The sequence below is a fragment of the Vicugna pacos genome, chromosome 4, assembly GCF_048564905.1.
Source record: "Vicugna pacos chromosome 4, VicPac4, whole genome shotgun sequence".
NCBI classification, from domain to species: Eukaryota; Metazoa; Chordata; class Mammalia; order Artiodactyla; family Camelidae; genus Vicugna; species Vicugna pacos.
The window spans coordinates 46,351,651-46,371,823 of record NC_132990.1 but is presented as its reverse complement, the minus strand read 5'-3'; the positions used below and the strand labels follow the sequence as shown (position 1 = coordinate 46,371,823).

The 20,173-nt window shown below is 39.5% G+C and overlaps 1 protein-coding gene across 4 annotated transcripts in view; it reads right to left on the bottom strand.

The window, feature by feature from the left end:
- Positions 1-20,173, bottom strand: part of LOC107033502 (spermatogenesis-associated protein 31D4) — a 145,240-nt gene that overhangs the window by 7,032 nt on the left and 118,035 nt on the right. For 3 of the 4 annotated variants that reach the window (XM_072959652.1, XM_072959653.1, XM_072959654.1), the window contains 2 exons: positions 8,071-8,187; positions 137-235 (listed from right to left, as the gene is read on the bottom strand). In XM_072959652.1, the coding sequence (XP_072815753.1) occupies positions 137-235; positions 8,071-8,120 (149 nt within the window). In that variant the 5' untranslated portion in view covers positions 8,121-8,187. Of the gene's footprint in view, positions 1-136; positions 236-1,012; positions 1,139-8,070; positions 8,188-20,173 lie in introns of those variants that run through there. The other variant, XM_072959655.1, reaches the window with a different exon arrangement.

Genomic DNA, 20,173 nt, shown 5'->3' with positions numbered 1-20,173 from the left:
CTCACTCTGCCTAAAACACAGACAGTCCCTGCACTCTTCATCAATATTCTAACAGGTGTACAAATCCCTGCCCTAGTCAGTTTGGGTTGCTGTAACAAAATACCATGGCTGGGTCACTTAAACAACAAATGCTTACTTCTCATAGTTCTGGAGGGTAGGAAGTCCAGGATGAAAGCACAGCAGATTCTGTGTCTGGTGAGTCCAACTTCCTGGTTCACATACAGCTATCTTCTCCCTGCAACCTCACATGGCAAAAAAAGAGAGTAAGGGAGCTCTGTGAGGTCTCTTATAAAGGCACTAATTCCATTCATGAAGGCTCCACTGCCATGACCTAGTCACCTCCCAAAGGCCCCATCTCCTAATATCATCATATTGGGATTAGGGTTTCAACATGTGAATTCGGGGGGGACACAATGTCCATAACAGTCCCCAAAGGCTGGATAGGTTCCATTGAGCTAAGTCTCTGGTGGCAGGGTGGGACCTGGGAGTGTCAAAGCCGTAGGGTGGAATCTAGCCTTACCTGATTATCCTTGTAGGCCCTATAAATATAATCTTTTCCTCAGAGTGCCCTACCACAAAAAAAAGCTCTGCTGTATATAATCATCCCCACATGTGTTCAAAAATCAGCTACCTGTCACATGTTTTTCAGGCTCCACTTGTCAGGTTTAAATAATCCCAGTATTTCCCTCCCCTCTTCCTACATCTTCCTTTCTAAACCCTTTATCCTCATGACAGCCATCCCCTGAACTGTCTCCTAATGCCTCATATCTTTCTTATACTGTGATGCCGTTTATTTGACACCCATGGCCTAGCACAGTTACTTGATCTCCTGTGAAAGCGTAAGACAACCTTCAAGCCCGCAGAGTCTTCTTTCAATTATGCAGGCACAGGTAACCTGCCCTGAGGATAAAATCTGCCGAGAGGCACCACTTCCTTCCTGCCTTGATCTGCAGCCTCAGCTGAGTTTTCATTTAATAAATATGTACTGCTGGAAACTAGGAGACACAAGTACCTGTAAGTGGCAGTCTCTGTCCTGAAGGACCTCATGGTGCAGTTTTAGGGAACAGCCCTACCAGGTCAAGAGTTACATAACCACACAGGAGAGGGCCCACGGCATTTGTGAATTGCCAGTTGATCTCTGGAATAGATCAGAGAAGGGACAGATGCTGTGGGTGACAACTGCTCAAACATATTATGCAACTTGGGAAGGCATCCCTGCATGCCTACCCTCTCCAATTTTCTGATACAAATTAATGATTCTTTGAGAAGATGGTTAAAGAGCAGCTTTTCTCTTTTAAAAGGGCATGTGTTGGCTAGATATCCTTACATACATTTGTGTGTCTTGCGTTGAAAACCTACATGAAGTTTCAATAAAAAGGCTTTTCCCCAAATGTTAATAAGATTCCTTTTCAGAAACTTGTAGAAGCGTCTTCAGAATTTGAAAAAACAAGATACTAAGTATACAAGTTTTTTTGGCTTTTGTTTTTTTCCTTTTGTACCACCACAAATAAACTCCACTGATGTTCAGCAGGAGAGGCTCATAGCACTTATCCTTCTCAAATTAACATCAACTATAAACTATAAATTTATTTGTCTCTTTATAAAGCATATTGCTCTTAGTGATTTCAGTGATTACCAACATCCTGTAATGTAAATAGGACAACAGGTGTCATTGTGCCCATTTATCAGTGAGTAAAACTGAGGCTCAGAAAGCGGAAGCGACTTCCCTAGGTCATTCAGCAAACGAGTCGTAGAGCCCTGACTTCTAAATTCCCTATATTCTCAAGGCTTCTCTTTCAAACAACATAAATGACTTCTTAAAATTAAAAGTATGCCCTGGTTCTAAAATTAAATCAGTTATATGACTAAGAATATTCATGTTGTCCATTAAATGCTGCCAAATTTGAAAAGTAAAGAAAAGCGATTTTTGGCATGCTATCACCTCTTCGATAACTTTTCCTTTTCATTCTTAGCACTAGTGTCTTGACAGGTTTTCTCTATTGCCCTCTTACAACCTGCTTTCAAGAACATTACATATGACTCTCACTCAGGTATAAGTGAATAATAAAAGTTGAAAATGTCATCCCTCCCAGGAACCCATTTCACACATTTTACATACATCTAACCCTTAAGCCTTGTGATAAAGCTCTCACTAGAGCATTTCCGGCAGCCATCCGGAGGTGGCAGTGGTAGCTTTTAGGAGCGTGAGATCTTCTCACCGCCACCACACAGAAGCCTGGTCCCGGATTTCAGGCTGCACTGAGTTACATTATCCCCAAGGAGGAGTATTTTCCAACAGCTCCACTAGGATAATATTAGCGACTCAGTGGAGATAAGTCATTAGTTTAGGATTCTCATATGTCCTCAGTGCTCTCTCATTCACATCCTGGCCACTGTCCCAGAAATAAGCCACATGGAGGTAGCTATTTTTAAGGTATCAAAAAGCCTGAAGTAAAATGGATTCTTAGGGCAAAATCTTTTCAAACTGCATTTAAAACAGTAGCTGTAAGACGTTCTTCATTCACACACCACACTTTTACTGAACTCTGTTGTATAGTATTTCTAATAGAAATATCAAGAAAATAAGGCACTGCCTTCACCCTCAGGCAGTTCATAGTTCGGTAAGTGAGACCTGGAAACAACTAAAATAGACATAAACTGTAAAAAAAAAAAGTAGGAATAAGAAGACAATGAAAATATAGATAAAGGAGCAATTAATTCTTCTGCCAGGAGGGAGATTAGAGAGGGACAAGGAAAGCTTCAAAGTTGTTCTCCTCCTCCTCTCTCTTCTCCCCTTGACACTCTTTCTCTTCCTCTTCCCCTTTCTCCTCCTCCTCCTTTTCTTCTTTCTTTAGACTTTGTTTTTTAGACCAGTTTAAGGTTCACAGTAAAACTGAGGAGAAAGCACAGAGTTTCCATAAGTCATCTGACCTCCTCTAACACCCCTACACACAAACACACACACAGACACATACAGACAGAGACACACACACACACACACACACACACACACACACACACACACACACACACACACACACACACACACACTTACCCCACTATCAATATCCAGCACCACGGAGGGACATTTGTTACAATCAAACTTACACTGACACACCGTTACCACCCAGAGATCATAGTTTACATGGGTTGAGACAAGTGTATAATGGCATGTATCCACCATTACAGTATCATATAGAGTAGTTTCGCTGCCCTAAAAATCCTCTGTGCTCTGACTATTCACCCCATCCTCCTCCAAACCCAATCATTTCGCAACCACCATTTTTTTTTTTACTGTGTCCAGAGTTTTGCCTTTTCCAGAATGTCATATAGTTGAAATCATGCAGTGTAGCCTTTTCAGACTGGCTTCTTTCACTTAGTAATATGCATTTAAGGTTCCTGCATGTATTTTTCTGGCTTAATAGTTCATTTCTTTTTAGCTAAACACTATTCCATTGCCTGGAATGTATGTACCACAGGTGATTTATCCATTCACCTTCGACATAGTTGTTGCTTCCCAGTTTGGGCACCTATGAATAAAGGTCCTATGAATTCTTTTCTTTTTAAACCACATTACTGAGACATAATTCACATACCATACAATTCACCCATTAAAAGCATACAATTCGATGGTTTTTAGTATATTCACAATGTTGTGCATCCAGCACTACAGTAAGGTTTAGAACATTTTCATCACTCTGAAAAAGAAACTCTGTTCCCCTTAGCCTTCACCCTTCAATCTCATTCTCTTCAGCCCTAGGTTACCACTAATCTACTTCCTCTACATATTTGTCAATTCTGGACATTCATGTAAATGGAATTATACAATATGTGGCCTTTCACATCTGGATTCTTTCACTTAGCATAATGTTTTCAAGGTTTGCCTATATTGTAATATGTATCACTACTTCATTTCTTTTTATGGTAAATAATATTCCATTGTAGGGATATGCCACATTTGGCTTATATATTGATCAGTTGATGAACATTTGGGTTGTTTCCACTTATGGCTATTATGAATAAAGCTGCTAAAACATGTGTGTACACATTTTGGTGTGGACATAACTTATCATTCCTTGCTTATTCATTTTTACATTAACTTAAAAGTCACACTTTGTCTAAGCTTGTTGTTTTCTGAGATTGTGGTAATATAACCATATCAGATTCCCTATGAAATGAGATCTTTAGTGTCTAAATGTAGTTTTTAATCAAATGTCTCGGTGCATCAATTTGCCCTCCTGCCAACACTCTCAAAATTAGGCTTTGAATCAGCAGGAATGATGGTGATGTATAATGCTTAACATTTAAAAGTAATGAACACCTTATGTTCTCAAGAATTCTTAGAAAATCAGAAAAGGGTGTGGGAAGAGGAAGTGCAATCCAGCCAAAGTGAATGAACATGAGCAAACCTATAACGTATGTAAAAGTGCATGTCTGGTCACACTAAAGCATCAGGCATGTATGTGTCTGAGGATGACAGGAGAAAAAAATTAGGCTGAAAAAGAAGGAGACTCAACCGTTAAAGATTCTGAATGACAGTTTAAGAAGCTTGAACTTTGTACCAAGGCAATGGGAAGCTAAGGTTTTCATAACCAGAAGAAAGGCATGCCCAGATCTGTTTTGGAAAGATGACTGGCAAGCAAAAGAGAGCTCAGAGGGGAAAATACAAATTAGTCACTGAATCATATAAACTCTTCCTCTTGCAGATGATAGAAAACCTGATGAATTCTAGCTTATGCAAAAAGTTCATTTATTGGCTTCTATTTCTGCACAATACAAGAGTAGATTCAGCTTCTGACTCGCCATCCCTCAGTTCTGCTTTCTCGGTGTTGACTCATTCTCAAGCCAAGACTCTTATAGTCCCAAGATGGTATCCAGCCAGGAAAAACAGAATTGTTGTCCCAGTTTCTCAACTAAAGCCCCAACATTCAAGTGAATGGGACCAGCTCAGGTCGTAAGAACACCCCTGAAATAATTACCGGGAACCAGAGAATGTTACTGGCCTAGTCTAAGTCAGTGCTCCTCAAAGTGTGGTCCGTGGACCAGTGCCTGTTTCCACATTTTTGTTACCATCTGCAACAAGATAAGTATAGAAACAGGATGGTTAGAAACTTTTACTGCAATTTGATGGCATAATTAAATCTAATAATAAAAAAACAAGGCCTATATTTTATATATCATTGTTTGCCACTTCTCCAGCAATTCATTTTTATTATATTTTATACAAGTACCAGTGCACAGTGGATGGGGTTGTGGGAGAGGAAGCAAACTGGTCTTTCACCACAGATAGTTTGAGAAACTGTGGTCTCATGGACATGCTCCACTGTGAAGTCTGGGGATGAGTCAGCATTCTGGAAGCACACAGGGAGACTTCAGGGAGATCCTTCCCTCTTGCCATGAAAGAGGGCAAAAACAAATGTCCACCATAATCATGGGATCTAATTTGGAGAGAGGAAGGACACTCCCAGACTACTTTAGCTCTCTTATTTTCTCATGCTTTTTTCCATGCTGACCTGCTCTTATTCAGAGTATCTAGTAAGAATTTACTCTGCATAAGCTTTGGATATGGCCATTTTAATAGGCTAAACATTACATGAGCATTCACCTACCCTGCCCATTGGAACTTTTACTACTAGAATCAAAGCATTCGAATGGCTCTCTTAAGCCATTAAGACAAAAACAACTTTGAGCTAGACTAACACAAGGTAATTACTAAGCTGAGCCAAATTCCTTTTCCATGCTCTTGGCACAGAGGTATGGAAACTCTAGAGCCCTATAAGAGGTCTGAAGGAACAAAAAAATGTTTAAGACAAATTTCAGGGATCTACGTTTCTCATTAAAAATGCATTTTAGAAAATTGTTTTAAGTTAACTTGCTAGGGCAGTTGCATGGCAAGGAAACGTGTGCAGCAATTTGGCAAACAGCAGCTTTCATCTTTCTTTTAAAATAAAATGGAAACAATAAAAACACAATTAAAAATAAAATTTAAAAAACATAATCTGAAAGAGTATTCTGATTCTTTTTCTAATTAAAGCTATGCAATTAAAGTTTTGCTGGAGAGGAACCTGTGTTTTTAATCTCACTGTCCACCAAGGGCTAATATACGCACAGGCTTTGAGATGTCTGCTAATGCTCAGAGCTGGGACCTTGGAGAGCCTTTGAGTCTGGCTTTCTCATTCATTTGACAAATTGGAAACTGAAGCCAGGGCAAGTTTATTTCTTTTTTCCTTAATCCTTTCTTTCATGCGTATGTTTGTATGTGTGTGTCTTCTCTCAGAAGGCTTGGAAACTTGGTGTCTGCACATAATTTAGACACTCAATATGGGACTTCTTTTCAGTATGAAGGCAAGGACTCAACTAACACCAAATTTAATCCACTACTACCTCGAAATCTGCCATTTTTGCCTATGTGAACTTCACAAACAACTGAGATAGTAATGCTTTTCTGTGAAAACCGAATGGACTTATATGTCTTCATGCCTTCTGCAATAAAATAAGCTGAATGTAACTCTAATATCCCTTGATGACCCCAGCTTAGTCTAATAACCAGCTGTGGTACTGCAGAGGAGCAGGTGTAGGCGGTCTGGGACACAGACACAAATGTGCACTGACTCCAGCCATGCCCCCTAAGACCTGCTATCATTAAAAAGATCCATCACCTGTATTTAGGAGTTTACTTCTTTTTCCTATAAATACAAAAATTGTTTATCAACTACATAGACACAGTGCAAAACTGACCCATGACAGAACTGCCTTCAGCAGGTCACAGGGCTACCCTAAAGAGTTAATGTAGTTTGGATCACCTTTATCCCCTCGAGGGGTGAGGGAACCACAGGGAAGAAATGGAATAGAGCTAAGATTTGGTGGGTACTTAATTTGTGCGCCAAACTTTCACTCATTTCATTTCTTAATCTGTGAGAGAAGAAATCTTTCTCTTATTTCACAGATAAAAAGACTGAGCCCCAGAAAGATTAAATAACTTGCCCAAGGCCACTAGAGCTAAAAAATGACACAGTAAGGATTTGAAACAAGCTTGCTTTGGTCCCAGGCGTGCATCTTCAGTCTACCCAATGCTGTCTCAGAGAGTAGAATCCCTGCATCTTGATCCCTGACTCTTCATTATCACACCAACAGCTATATTTTGCAGTATAACAAACCTCCCCCAAAACCTAGTGGCTTAAAGTAATTAACATTGTTTGCTCATAATTCTGCAGTCTGGGCTGGGCTTAGCTGGGTGAGACTCTTCTGCTGATCTTACCAATGGCTACTCATGTGGATTCATCCAGCTGGCAGGTCAGCAGGGACCTGGGCTTGGCTGGGACACTGGGATGGCCAGACTTGTCTCTCAGGGCCTCTCCCTCTTATGTGGCTTTTCCAGTGGCCTTGCCACATAGCTTGAGGAAGCTAACAGAATTCTTATAAGGTAGTTCATGGCTCTGAAGAAAACAAGAGCAGAACTTCTTCAGACTTAGACCAAGAACTGATACCGCATCACTCTGCCACTTCCAGTTAGTTAAAACAGTCCCAGTCCCAGCTCAGGTTCAAAGAGAGAGTGCTACACAGAGGCAACTATTGGCAGATGTGGGTCACTGGGGCCAACAATGTAACAGTGGTCACATTGGTAATCTTCTTAAACACTGGCATCACCAACTCTAAAAGTTGCTATATCTTCTGTACCTTACTTTTCTTATGACCAGGTTTTCACTTTTTTCCTGTTTGTTTTTCCACTTTCTCCTACCATTTCTCAGCTTTTCTGTGTTGTAACTGGCCTTCCCTAGCCAGCACAAATAGAGGATGCCTTTTCTTCAGATCAGTGAACTGACCAATCCCGTCTCATCAACTCTATTCTTCAGCTTGTCAGTCTTTGCAGCTGAAGTGTTCTATTGACAGAAGTTCCTTTGTTTTGGTGGTTGTTTCATTTTGCTCTGCTTTTCAAACTGGGTTCAAAGTTGGAAGTCTAATTTAAAGGAAATAAGGCAGTACTGCCTCAAGAAGCAACTTAAGTAAATAAATGTAAATGCTTTGCCCTTATAAATAAAATCTAGAATCTGTGATACCCCTTAGTTTTACCTGCAAGAAGGCAAGATGTCCAGTTCAATGGCCAGGCAACAAATCAACATTTATCATGTTTTACATGCTTTAAATTCCTTTAGCAGTCATTCACCAGGGCAGAGAAGGAAGAGAGGCCTGCAGGAATCAGATAATTTCCAGCATTACAATTCTAGTTCACAGCAGATTGCTTCTTACATGTGGCTAAAATGGGATCAGATTAAATTTCCATTGAATCATTCAGCCTGTCTGATCACTGCTTTCTGCTGTCAGGAAAGATCCAAGGGTACCAAGAATTAGCCAGGGCCAGAAGAATTTGCTGTACAGATACCGCAAGCATGAAGAGTGCAAAGGAAGTGAGAGAAAAAAAAACTTGAACACCCAAGGTGAAAATTCCTGGAAAGGGATCATGGGTTTCCATTTGAAATACTAAGGAATTAAAATGAAAGTTGAAATGTGAATTACCCTTGGAAATCCATTCACTGACATTGTTCATCATTATTTCTTTTATTCTGCTCCCTGAGGCCAGACGTTGGATCCTTAATTGTTGGATTACATCTCCACCAGATATTTAGGTGCAAAAATGAAAGGGAATTAAATTTCATTTGGCTATTTATACAATCTAAATTGCTCAAGTGAAGGAGGCAGCTAAGATAAAATGTCTTTGTTATCATTTTAGACTAATTCATTGACTCTAATCTTACTTCTGTTATATCGTCACAAACATCAAAAGTTGATTGAAAATGGGTATAAATTCATACATAAATGAATTACACGTAAACTCATTACAATCCTCATAATAATTTACACAAAATCCAATTAACATTCTATGAAAATTTTGGAGAATCTGACTAGATGCTGATGTTCTCAGGAAGAAAAAGCTGATGCTTATCAAAGAAATGTTTGAATGAAGAATACAGAATGGAACAAGCCACACTAGACATTTAAATATAAGGCAGAGCTGGAGGGAAACTTCCACAGTGGCACCTACCAGCACCAGTGTCCACATAGTTGGGGGAGCTCCCATAGTGGCTGCTGCCAGTGTCTGTGTCCCCAGCTGCCACCCACCTCTCCAGGAGACTCTTGAAGACAAGCAGGTATTTTTTATGAGAAACCTCTCTTATAACAGCTTTGGCTATATCCCATAAATTTTGGCATCAACAGGTCTCATGGTCTCTGCCTGCAGGACAGGTCCTAGATCTGATCTGTCTCTTCATCACCACCTCCAACGCTCCCCTCGACCAACCTTTACTACTCTCAGCCTCAGGTCACTGTCTTAGTCTCCCACACGAGCTCCACGCTTTACCCTTTTGTCCACATGTTAACCTCTGCCCTTTTACAGGTAAAATAAACTCTCTATGGTGTAAAAAAAAAAAAAAGCCTATGATGACTAAAATAAGATACTACTGAAGAAGAAAAAACATAAAGATATAGAACACAGACTAGATAGTCCAGAAATTGATTTTGTTCCTTACAAGAATTTGCTAGAAGATAAAATGACATCACCAAGAAGGAACTATTCGTTAATTCGTGCAGGAATAACTGGGAAGGAATTTAAGGGAAATAAAATTCATTTAGACCCATCTTTCATAGTGTATAACAAAATAAACCCCAGATACATTAAAAAGCATCCTTTTCCAAATGCCCAGTGTATTAGGTCTGTGAATTTCAAACCAAGAATGATTTCCTAAGCTTAAAATCCTTTTAAGAAATCATAAAACAAAGACCAACTGCTCAGATTACATATAATTTAAAACTCCTATTTGTTAAAAAAAAAAAAGACTAGCACAAGCAATTTTTAAAAAAGCAGATTGAGAAAATGCATTATTTTACTACTACAGCAAAGGAGAATTTTTTCACATTTATTATTTGTTGATGAATTTTTTTCTACCCATGGCTTTTGCTCAGGGCAACAGAATTAATCTTTCAAAAACCGTGTTTCCTTATGACATTTCCTTGTTTCAGGAGTACAGCAATTCTCTGCCGTTTACCACTCTCTAATACCAGTCATTTCAAAACAACCTTCATATACTCACCATATCCATATACCATTTGTACCCAACATCTATTTAATAATTTTCTTTAAATAAACTCAGTTTTACTTAAATGAATTTAGCTTTGTTCTAACCAATAGTTTCTATGAAATCAGAAGTTTCAGGTAAATGACATTAATATGTATAATACAAATTTTAAGACATGAATCTGTCTACCACTGAAAATTACTTATGCAGACTACAACAATTAATTTTAACATGTTAATGTGGCTAGGTTATGGTGCCCCACTGTTTAGTCAAACACCAGTCAATGTCACAGTTATGGTGCGTTTTTTTTTAAAGATGTGATTACCATTTAAATCAGTAGACTTTGAGTAAAGCTGATGAATTTCCATAATGTGTGGGGCCTCATCCAGTCAGTTGAAGGACCTCAGAGAAAAGACTGAAGTCCTCCAAAAAGGAAAGAATTCAGCGTACAGACTGCCTTCCACTTCAAGACCTCCACACCAAGACCTGCTGGAATTCCAGCCTGCTGGCCTGCGCTACAGATGCTGAACTTGCCAGCTTCCAAAATCACATGAGCTAATCCTTTAAAATAAATCCTCGCCCCCCTTTCTGTCTCTGTGTGTGTGTGTGTGTGTGTGTACACTCTATGCTATGGTTCTGTTTCTCTGGAGAACCTTAACCATTCTTTGGGAACACTGACTTTACAGAACTCATTCAAATGTCTTCGCCTGGATGCCAATGTCCACCTAAATCTGGCTTCTCCTGATTATTCTAAATTCATTTCATGAGACTTTTCAGTGCACACTCTGCTTTACTCCATCTGGTCACTTCACACCTTTGTTTGCAATATGCTGAGAAGGTCTTGGTTAGCCAGGCCTCCCCAGTTACTACCTTCAAGGCCTGGATAAATTACTAGATGAGGTGCTAAGGAAGAAATAAGATTCCCACATTTAGACATATGTAAAACCAGCTTTGGAAAGTAAGGTTTCAGCTCATATGCCAAACATGGCTAATTAGTGGTAGCTTCTTGGAATATGTTAAGAAGGATTCTGACGCTCTCTGAAAGAACACCATGATCTATTAGTGATATCTGACAGAAGGGTGAAAAGGGGTCAAAACGGTAATAAATGTAGTACATATTTGTCACCTCTGGCTTGATTATTAAGGAAACTAGCCAAAAATATGTTCCTGAACCCTTTCCAATGCCTACTCAAACAAGGTATCAGACCTATGAACTTCTTTAAAAACTACTTTACATTTTAGGCATTTCTCAGATTTACATATATAGGGAAAGTCAATCAAGAGCATTCAAAGGTAGAAAGAGTATAGAAAGCAAGCTACATTTGCTTCCCCAAACCTGCTTTTTCACATAATACCAAATGTCAAACCAGAATCTACCTGCTGGGATGAGTGAGCGGGGAATACAAGTATCCCCAGCATTCCTACTTAGCTATTCCTGGGCCGAGCTGCCCAGCACCTGACACTGGGACATCCTTATAAATACTTGGGGAAATCACCAGGTATGAAAATTCTCTTGGGGCAGAAGAGTTGCATTGGTCCTTCCCTTTAATCCCTGCCTTCCCACCCCTGAACTGCTAGAACGAGACAAGCAGCAACCCTTCGCGGGACACCGAGATCAGAGTTTGCCCTACTGACACAGATTTTCCTGAAAATCAACCCAAAATTGTCCTGATAGGAAATCTCCCTATGCCTACTTTTCAATGGTTCCCATATTCTTTAAGATAGGGAGTAACAGAGGGCATGAGTATTTACACAGATGGACTAGTCTACTTTCATTCATTCTGAACTTGACCACTTCTTTCCAGCAAGACAATGTGATAGGCACTGAAGGGACAAAGAGAAATCATATTTGGTCTGTGCTTTCAAGGAGCTCTTAGCTTAACTGATGGTCAAAGAATATACAAACACATACCTTAGACCAGGCTTGGCAAATTTTTTTATTTTTATAAAAGAACAGATAGCAAATGTTTTCAGTTCTGCAAGCCATACATTACTTAACTCTGCTGTTGCAGCACAAAAGCAGCACAGACAGTGCTTAAATAGATGGGTATGGCTATGTTCCAGTAAAAATTCACTTATAGCAAAAGTCTATTAGTCAGATTTGGCCTATAGTTTGCTGATCCCTGACTTAGACTCTATTAGATGAATCAGGACCTGAGATGAGCATCTCTCAGAAGAAGGGATTAAAAAAAAAATGCGTTGATCAGTCTTTAGTTAGTGTGGTCACTTGAGTAATCAGAATCTTATTTCTTGGTGGTGATTTTTTAATTTCCTAAAACTCCCAGTAAGATCTATGGCGTCTCCTATGAATATGTGAGGAAATAAAGCAGTTACATTGAATAACAGAATGGCTTTATTTTAAAATATTTTTAATATAAGATTTTCCATAGTCATAATTCATTCCATGAGGAACAATTGCTAAATATGAAAATGATGTTGTAGAAATCTACAGGGCAGAGTGGAGAAAGTCCTAGAGGGAAATAAGAAAAGTCTCATAGAATATGTTCAGAGGAAATGTGCCCCTGTCAGGCATAGAGTTCTTAATTTTTCGAATCATCATGGAACATTCTGAAAAAAACCACCCTTACCCCAAAAATCTCAACAAAGGCTTCCTTTCTTATTCATGTCCCCTCCAGGAACTAGAAATTTATTGAGCAGTGGGGCACATAAAGAAGTCTGGAAAATCTGATGGAAGATCAGAAAGTACTATTTTACTATCAGGGACACGGATGTTCCAATGAAATCCTGGCCTTACAAAAAGAACTTGTTTCTGAAAAGCTGATAGGAGAAGTTCATTGAAACGCAAAGGCTTCAGGTAGATAGTGCCGCTGGCTCAGCTTGTATGACAGAGCAACTTATCTCCCAAGTTCATTGCACCGTCCCTCATGGTATCATTAAACTTCAGTGTCCGAGAGGTTACAGAGAAAAGTACTCTCTGTTTTATTGTGAAACCAAAGTCCAGACAGATTTGGCTACAGTGAGTAACACAATCATTGCCAGCATTCACAAAACGACTTACTTTCTAGCGGTGACAATGGAAGTAAAACTGAGGGCCTGGCCATACGGCAAACTTCACTTCCACATCACCAATGCCCCTGCTCTGTCCCCAACAAATATACTTCCTTTATATTTGAATTGCCATCAAAATATCCCAAAGACAACAGTTGATAAATATTGATATATCTCTTATCCCCAATTCATTATTTACACTTTCAAAGAGGACTCTTGAAGACCAAAGGGTCTTTAAGATCCCAGCAACGACTCTGTAATGGTAAAACTTCCAGCATTACGAGTGACAAAATAACTTTATTGGAAATGGGAATAAAGGTCTTTTGAAATTAACTGTTTGTTTCTCAAACACTTAAGAGACAGTCTTTGTTGATTAAGGCAGTAGTGGACAACCAGCTGTCCACTCATCACATCAAACATGTTTTTCACAATTTTAACACAAATCGTTGTGTCACGATAAGCTAGCCAATGAATGTGATTAACCAAGTTTCTTTCTAAGTGTGTTTACATAATGCCTCACTCTCAAGAACCTGAAATAAAACAAGAAGCAGACATCTCTTGGTCACCCTCTCTATTCACTGTGTAGAGCCAGATTCTAAGAACACAAAGAAATACAAGATATGCTTCCTGTCCTGAAGAAGTCTACATGGTCAAAATAAAAATAAATAGTAAAGTAGATCATCATTTGTATAAATCCCCACAAAAATGTAGTAATACTCACCAAAACTGCTGTTTTTTTACTGGTTTCCCACTGCATTTAAAATAAAGACAGAACTTTAAAAGGCCTATGAAAAGCCATATGCTCAAGGTGACAGCCTTTTCTCTGGCCATCAGTCCACTTGCTGCCTCTGCTCTAGACATGCCATCCATCCTTCAGTCCCTTATTCTTACCATTCTCCCTCCCTTACCCCAGGGCCAGCCTCTTCCAGGCTCAGGCTTTTTCCTGAGCCTGGAAGATGGAAGACCTTTCTCCCCAGGTAAGTCCTTTCACTATCAGCACTCAGATCAGCTGTTACCCTCCACTGTCCATTATATGCTTTCATTGCCCCCATATGCCTATCCTCATATTTTTCGTTGTAGAAAATCTTTTATCCATTATATAATTATTTAATTTATATATTTCTCTCTACTAAAAGTACCATGAAGGCAAAGATCATGTCTGTTTTTTGTTTATCACTGAATCACGAATGCTTAGTATAGAAGAGTGGTTCAATAGATATTTGTCTGAATAAATGAATGAATACCTGGACTTCTTGAATAAATTTGTATCTTTTTATTTGATAATAATCATTTCATATATAGTTATTAAAAGTCTAAAGTTCACTCAGCAAATATTTATAAAATCCCTACAATGTACTCAGCACTCTGCTAGGCACTGTAATACAAAGATGACGACATTGTCCATGCTGTCTACTGAGGCAGGCAAGGAAACAGATAATCACAGCACAACATGCAGTATAGATCAGGGAAATCCAAAGTGCTATGAGAACACAGGCAAGAATTAACTCTTAGGGAAGCTGAAGAAGACGTCTAAGGAAGTGACACTTGAGTTCTTGAAGAAGAAAAAAAAGTGCAAAATAGTGAAAGAAGGCATTCCATGCAGAAAATGAAATGGGAAAAAGGTCAAAAAGTTTGAAGAGCTCTGGGTAGGCACGGAAGAGCAAACAGTTTGGTACCACTGTGACTGAGAGTGTATGGAAAGACTTCAAATGGGAATTGTAGCCTGAGGTGAAGTGATGAGAATATGCTAAATCTGAGGTAGGAACCACACACCCACTTGGGACTGAATGGTTATTAGTGGGAGGTACAGAACAAAGGTTGGAGAAGTGCTGAGAAAGAGATACCTTCCTAGGAATGTAGGGGGACATTTGGGAATCATGGATTCCCCGTCTCTGACCACATCTTCAAAATCATACTTCCTAGGGCAGTGTTTCCCGTACTTCCCTAATAACAACAATCACGTGGCTGTTAAAATACATATTCCAAGGATATATTCCCAAACCCCTCCGAATCAGCATTCCCAACAGACAAACCTGGAATTCTGAATATTTAACCAACCCTCCAGGTATTTCTAATTTCAGGGAAGCTTGAGAGCCATTTTCAAAAGGAACTCCTACTCTACCTTCAGGAAGGCTCACCAGACTTTTCCCCAGCACTGTCCACTGACCTGTAAAGAATGTGGCTGTCCAAGAAAATATCAACTTCAATTAGTAATTAAGATAATGATTCTTGTTTCCAATAAAGCAATAAAATATGACTGTGCTAGCACAGGAAAAATTGCAGTCAGCATATCATTGGTAGAACTGCACACGCTACTGGAGGAAATTTTCAGCCAATTATGCTCAAAAGATAAACTAGACTCTGTGTAAAAGGAAGAAAGTCCATGAACTTCTTCCATTAGCACAGGGGTTGATTTCTCAGGTCTGCAAATCCATTTGCTTCTCCCCAAGTGACTACAATTATGAACTGTAGACAGATTTCTAAAAATGTCAGAAATTGTACTTGGTAGACCAAATAGACATATCTAAATGCAGATCCCAGGAAATGCTGGGCATTGCTTTAAAATATCTAAATTTCACAGATACTATGTCCAGTCACAAAATGATCCATGGGATTTTCCAGGGTTTCTTGCCCTTTAGTCTAGAGTGGAATTTCTCAAACAGTGTTTACAGTGGGTGATAGTAAGAATTATTTATATTAAAAAAAGGAAGGTCATGTTCAGAACCCATGTATATATGGACATTTGATTTATTAAAAAAATGAAACTATTAGAAGTGAGAAAAGAATGGCCATTACAACAAATAGTGCTAGAATAACTGGATATCCACAATGGAGAAAATTATGTTGAATCAAAGACATTAGATAAAAAGTAACTCACATTGTGGCTTTGATATCTCATAGTACAAAACAGTGCTTCTCAAAGTGTGCCCCCTGGATCATGAAAATGCTTCAATCTCTTTGAAAACCTAAAGAAAAAATAATATAATCCAACCTGGATGATATTGATATTTATATCAATGCAATTGTAAAATACAATTTTTAATATTTTTTATGGAGGAAGGGGCCCAGGAGAGGCCAAAATGCTTAAGGCACACAGAAGTCCTCATGCAGCCCTATTCACCAACATTTACGCATTCTCTCTCTGAAATTTCCTTCCTCTTCCATCATCCATCTTACCCTTCACGACTCAATTTATGAATCATTGCCTTGGGGAAATTTTCCTCGAAGAAATTTTCCTCTTCAATCTTACCTCTACTCCATCCCCACCACATGCTCACACCTAGCTTGGTCTATGTGCTCCCTATGAGCACAGCTCCATCACTCCATCTCCACGCTGTTATACAATGCCACATTTCTATGGAGTCACTCAGAGACCAGACCAAATATCAGGTATCACTGTGATGCAGACACTACTGATGCTCCACTCAGATCCAGTTTGTCACTGTAGTGCACTCATTCCCCAGATGTCATGGGTGCATGGCTCACACTCCACGTCTCCCAGAGGATCTGTCCTTGCCTGCCAAGACTGTCTGGAGGTGCCTGGGAGTCCACATGAGCCTCTACCCATCCCCACCTCCATGGGTGGTCCATAGCCAACCAGTGACTGACAGCAGGGGTACAGCAGCCCAGGGCTCTTGCTGACGAGGAGAATAACTTGTATGGTACCATTCACTCTCCAGAGTGGCCCATGAAATCACATCATTGCCTAGCTTCTCCCCTGCACTGTTCTGTTTCCCTACCAACTTAACAGCATTCCCTCAGGACTGTATGGCCTGCTAGGAATCCCCATCTCAGTCTCTGTTCCTAGGGAGCACGACCTAAGGCACTTTGAATCGCCATGACTAGCATTAACGAACTGGCAAAAACGGTCCAATAAATGGACATAGTGAATGAATGAACAAATGAAGGAGTAAATGTTAGAGGGACATGGAAGCAAGTATCAAAGACCTACCCAGGCCTTTACAAGGGCTGAATTGATAACAAAAGAACTTCAGTCCTTACTAAACTAAATGGCTTGAGCACAGGGAGAAAAGATTGGGACATAGGTTCTAGAACAATGGCATAGACAGGTTTGCTCACAAAAACAGGAGAAGAGTCTCTAACAGTTAGATGTGAAGAACAATGCCTGCTGTGTGCCTAGGAAGTCACTTTCACATATACCAACAGACTAAGATGACATTAAAAGCCATCAAAACTGATAGTGCTTTCCTTAAATTCTCTTGGACATGATTGGCCCCAGAGCTGGGGACCAGATGAGTTCGCAAGTGTGGATTATGAGGTTCGTTCTGAAGAATTTTTGTGAGCGATGACCTGGTGATGACAGGCTGCCTTTGAAGACCTGATGCCTTGCGATAGGACCACAGTACCCCAGTCATCCTAAAAGTGTGGTCCTCTGGAGCCAGTGTTTGACAGGTTGGAAATATGAGAGATTTCATGGCATGGAATTTCTATCATAGATATGGTTCTTTGTAATTTAAGCAGATCCTCTCAACCTCTGCAGCAGTTTTGGAGCTGAGCAGATGGCAGGGGAAGTCTTGACTAAGTGGTGAAGTTTCAGCTGCAAAAGGCAATTCCTAGAATGACAATTCAGAAACTCATTTCCCCCAACACTTTTCATATTGGCAGAGGGCTCATGAATCTTTTTAGGAAAACGAGAAGGAAGCAGTGCATCCGAATAAGGCGTCCTATGTTTGGCTAGGTTATGTGGAAGCAAACACTACTGAATCCAATTCTTCCCTTGTGTTTGCTATTCGCAAGGCAAAAGGCCAGACTTGTTTGTAAATTAGATAATACCCAAAAAGCTAAAACCTAGGGTCTGCAACGTAACAGACCTCCAGCACACAAAGCAACTACTAAATGCATTCTAAGTTGCTCCAACCCTGGCTAGCATTACAGACCCCTGTAGTTTCCAGCTATGTCTTATAAAGGAAAGTGAGGCTGTAGAAAGAGCATAATCTGGCCTCAAATCCTGACTCTGATACTAAATAACTATATGATATTGAACGAATTACTTTTCCTTTCCGAGCTATTTCCACAAATGTAAAATGGGGGAGGACGTGCGGGAGAGGATAATAGCAATCTCAGAGGATTACTGTAAGAATTCAGTGTGAGCACGTATATGAAAGTAACTGGCAGACAGTAGACTTTAAACTGTATCAGTTTTTCTGCATTTCTGCCCTACCTATCTTGGCAGAAATGTATGTCCAAATAGCTGTTGTTCTTTCAAATTATTTCAGCTGCAGCTCATCTATAATTTTTTCCTTTATCTTCAAACAATTTTAATATTAAAGTGTTTTTGCCTTGAAATTCCAAAGCCCTTATTCCCTGTGAATGAGGCAGTGAGGTTCAGCTTTTGGGATTTTTGTTTTGATCTTTTACAATGTGCATGTAATAGAAACTGTAAATGTATTCAATATTCTGAAGCTATAAATGTATACTGTCTTTTAATGAGGAGTGTTTGTTTTAATTCAGTTTAAATTACTCAAATGCAACAAAAGCGTTACCAACCGAAATTATTTCTGTGGCAAATAACAGAAAAGCTATTCAATTGGCTTTAAAAATTCAGGGAATTTACTGACTCTTGTAACCGAAAAGTCCATAGGACTTTTCCTGGCTTGGTCCCAGGCATGGTTTGGTCCAGGCTTTGGCTCAGTTTTTCTGCAGTTCTCTCAGTTTTGTCTGTCTTCAAATGTTGCCTTTTTTTTCTTGAGCTAGCCTCATAAAATGACTGCCAGCAGCATTCATGGTGGTTCCGTGTTCACATCCAAGGGCAGAACAAAGGCCAAGGGCAGTTTTCAGAAATATCACCATACAAAAGTCCAAAGCTTCACTCTTATTGGACTGCCCTAATACAACCTCTGTAGGACCGAAAATGCTGTGCTCTGATTGACTTAAACCTGTACCAATCACTACGACAAGCAAATGGGGTTATTCTGACAGCTTAGATCAAGCAGGGTCCTCCTCTGGATCTGAAGGTAAGTTCGTCCCTCCTAAACTTCATGGTTGTCATTCAAGGAAGCTGAAATGGATGTTACAGGGATAGTTTTAATGTCTGCTACAATTAAAAATAAATTTGAGCAATTCAGTACAGTCTTCCATTTAAATGCCTATTTTCCTCTGTGAAATTATCACTTACTTCATTACACTGAACTCTTTTCAAATAAAGTATCATATTTCAGCATCCAAGGGCAACGTTAGCCTGAGAGTCAGCTAATACAAAGAAAGACATCAGCAGGAATTTTCGGACATCCAGGTGAGGGGTCTTGTTTCTTGATTTTTCTTTCTCTTCAACTTTCCCTTATTTTTGTTTCCCTCTATTTTCTCACTAATTTTTTTTCTTTTTCTCACTTCTTCCTCCCGTCCATATTCATTTTCTCTTTTCTTAATATGTCTTTTATAACACAAATGTAACAGGATATGAGATTAGACATTTCCTGATGTCTAACCAGGAAATTTTAGCTAAAACCTCAAAGCTGTTGAAACAGATGACAGTGTCCTTCTAGGGACATGTCCTCTCAGAAATTATTAAAAGGAGGGCAGACTTATCCATTGCTTACCTCCCCAGCAGCATCTGAAAGAGAAAACTGAGATTCATTAGAAAGAAGTTCTTCAACGGTAAATTTATAGAGACGAGAGAAGGATGTTTTCACCCAGCCTGGAGCCAGCTGAGGAGGCTTTCAAGTGAATAACTTGGAGAAGCCAGAGCTTATCAAATAAGGGAGGCTGGCATCTTCCTCCCAAGCTGAATATTTAAGAAAATCCACAATATTGGAGTTTGGTGGGACAGAAGAGGAAAGAGTGAAAGCATAGATCTCTGCCCATCTTTCCCACTGCCAAATCTCAGCTTTGAGTCAGAAATGAGCTGAAGAGACGGCAGAGAACTTGGGCAAAACTTTTAAACTGTATGCAGGATGGAAAGTCATTGTGCGTGGTTTTTGTTTGTTTGTTTAGGTTGAATTAGATTCTCTAATACTTGAAAATATAAGTCTTCAATAATAGCCAAACATCACTCTGCCTAAGCCGTTTTCAAGAAGTGAGGAAGAAAAAGTCCTAAAGCACACTGTTAGTTGTGGGAACATTAAAAAAATTTTTTT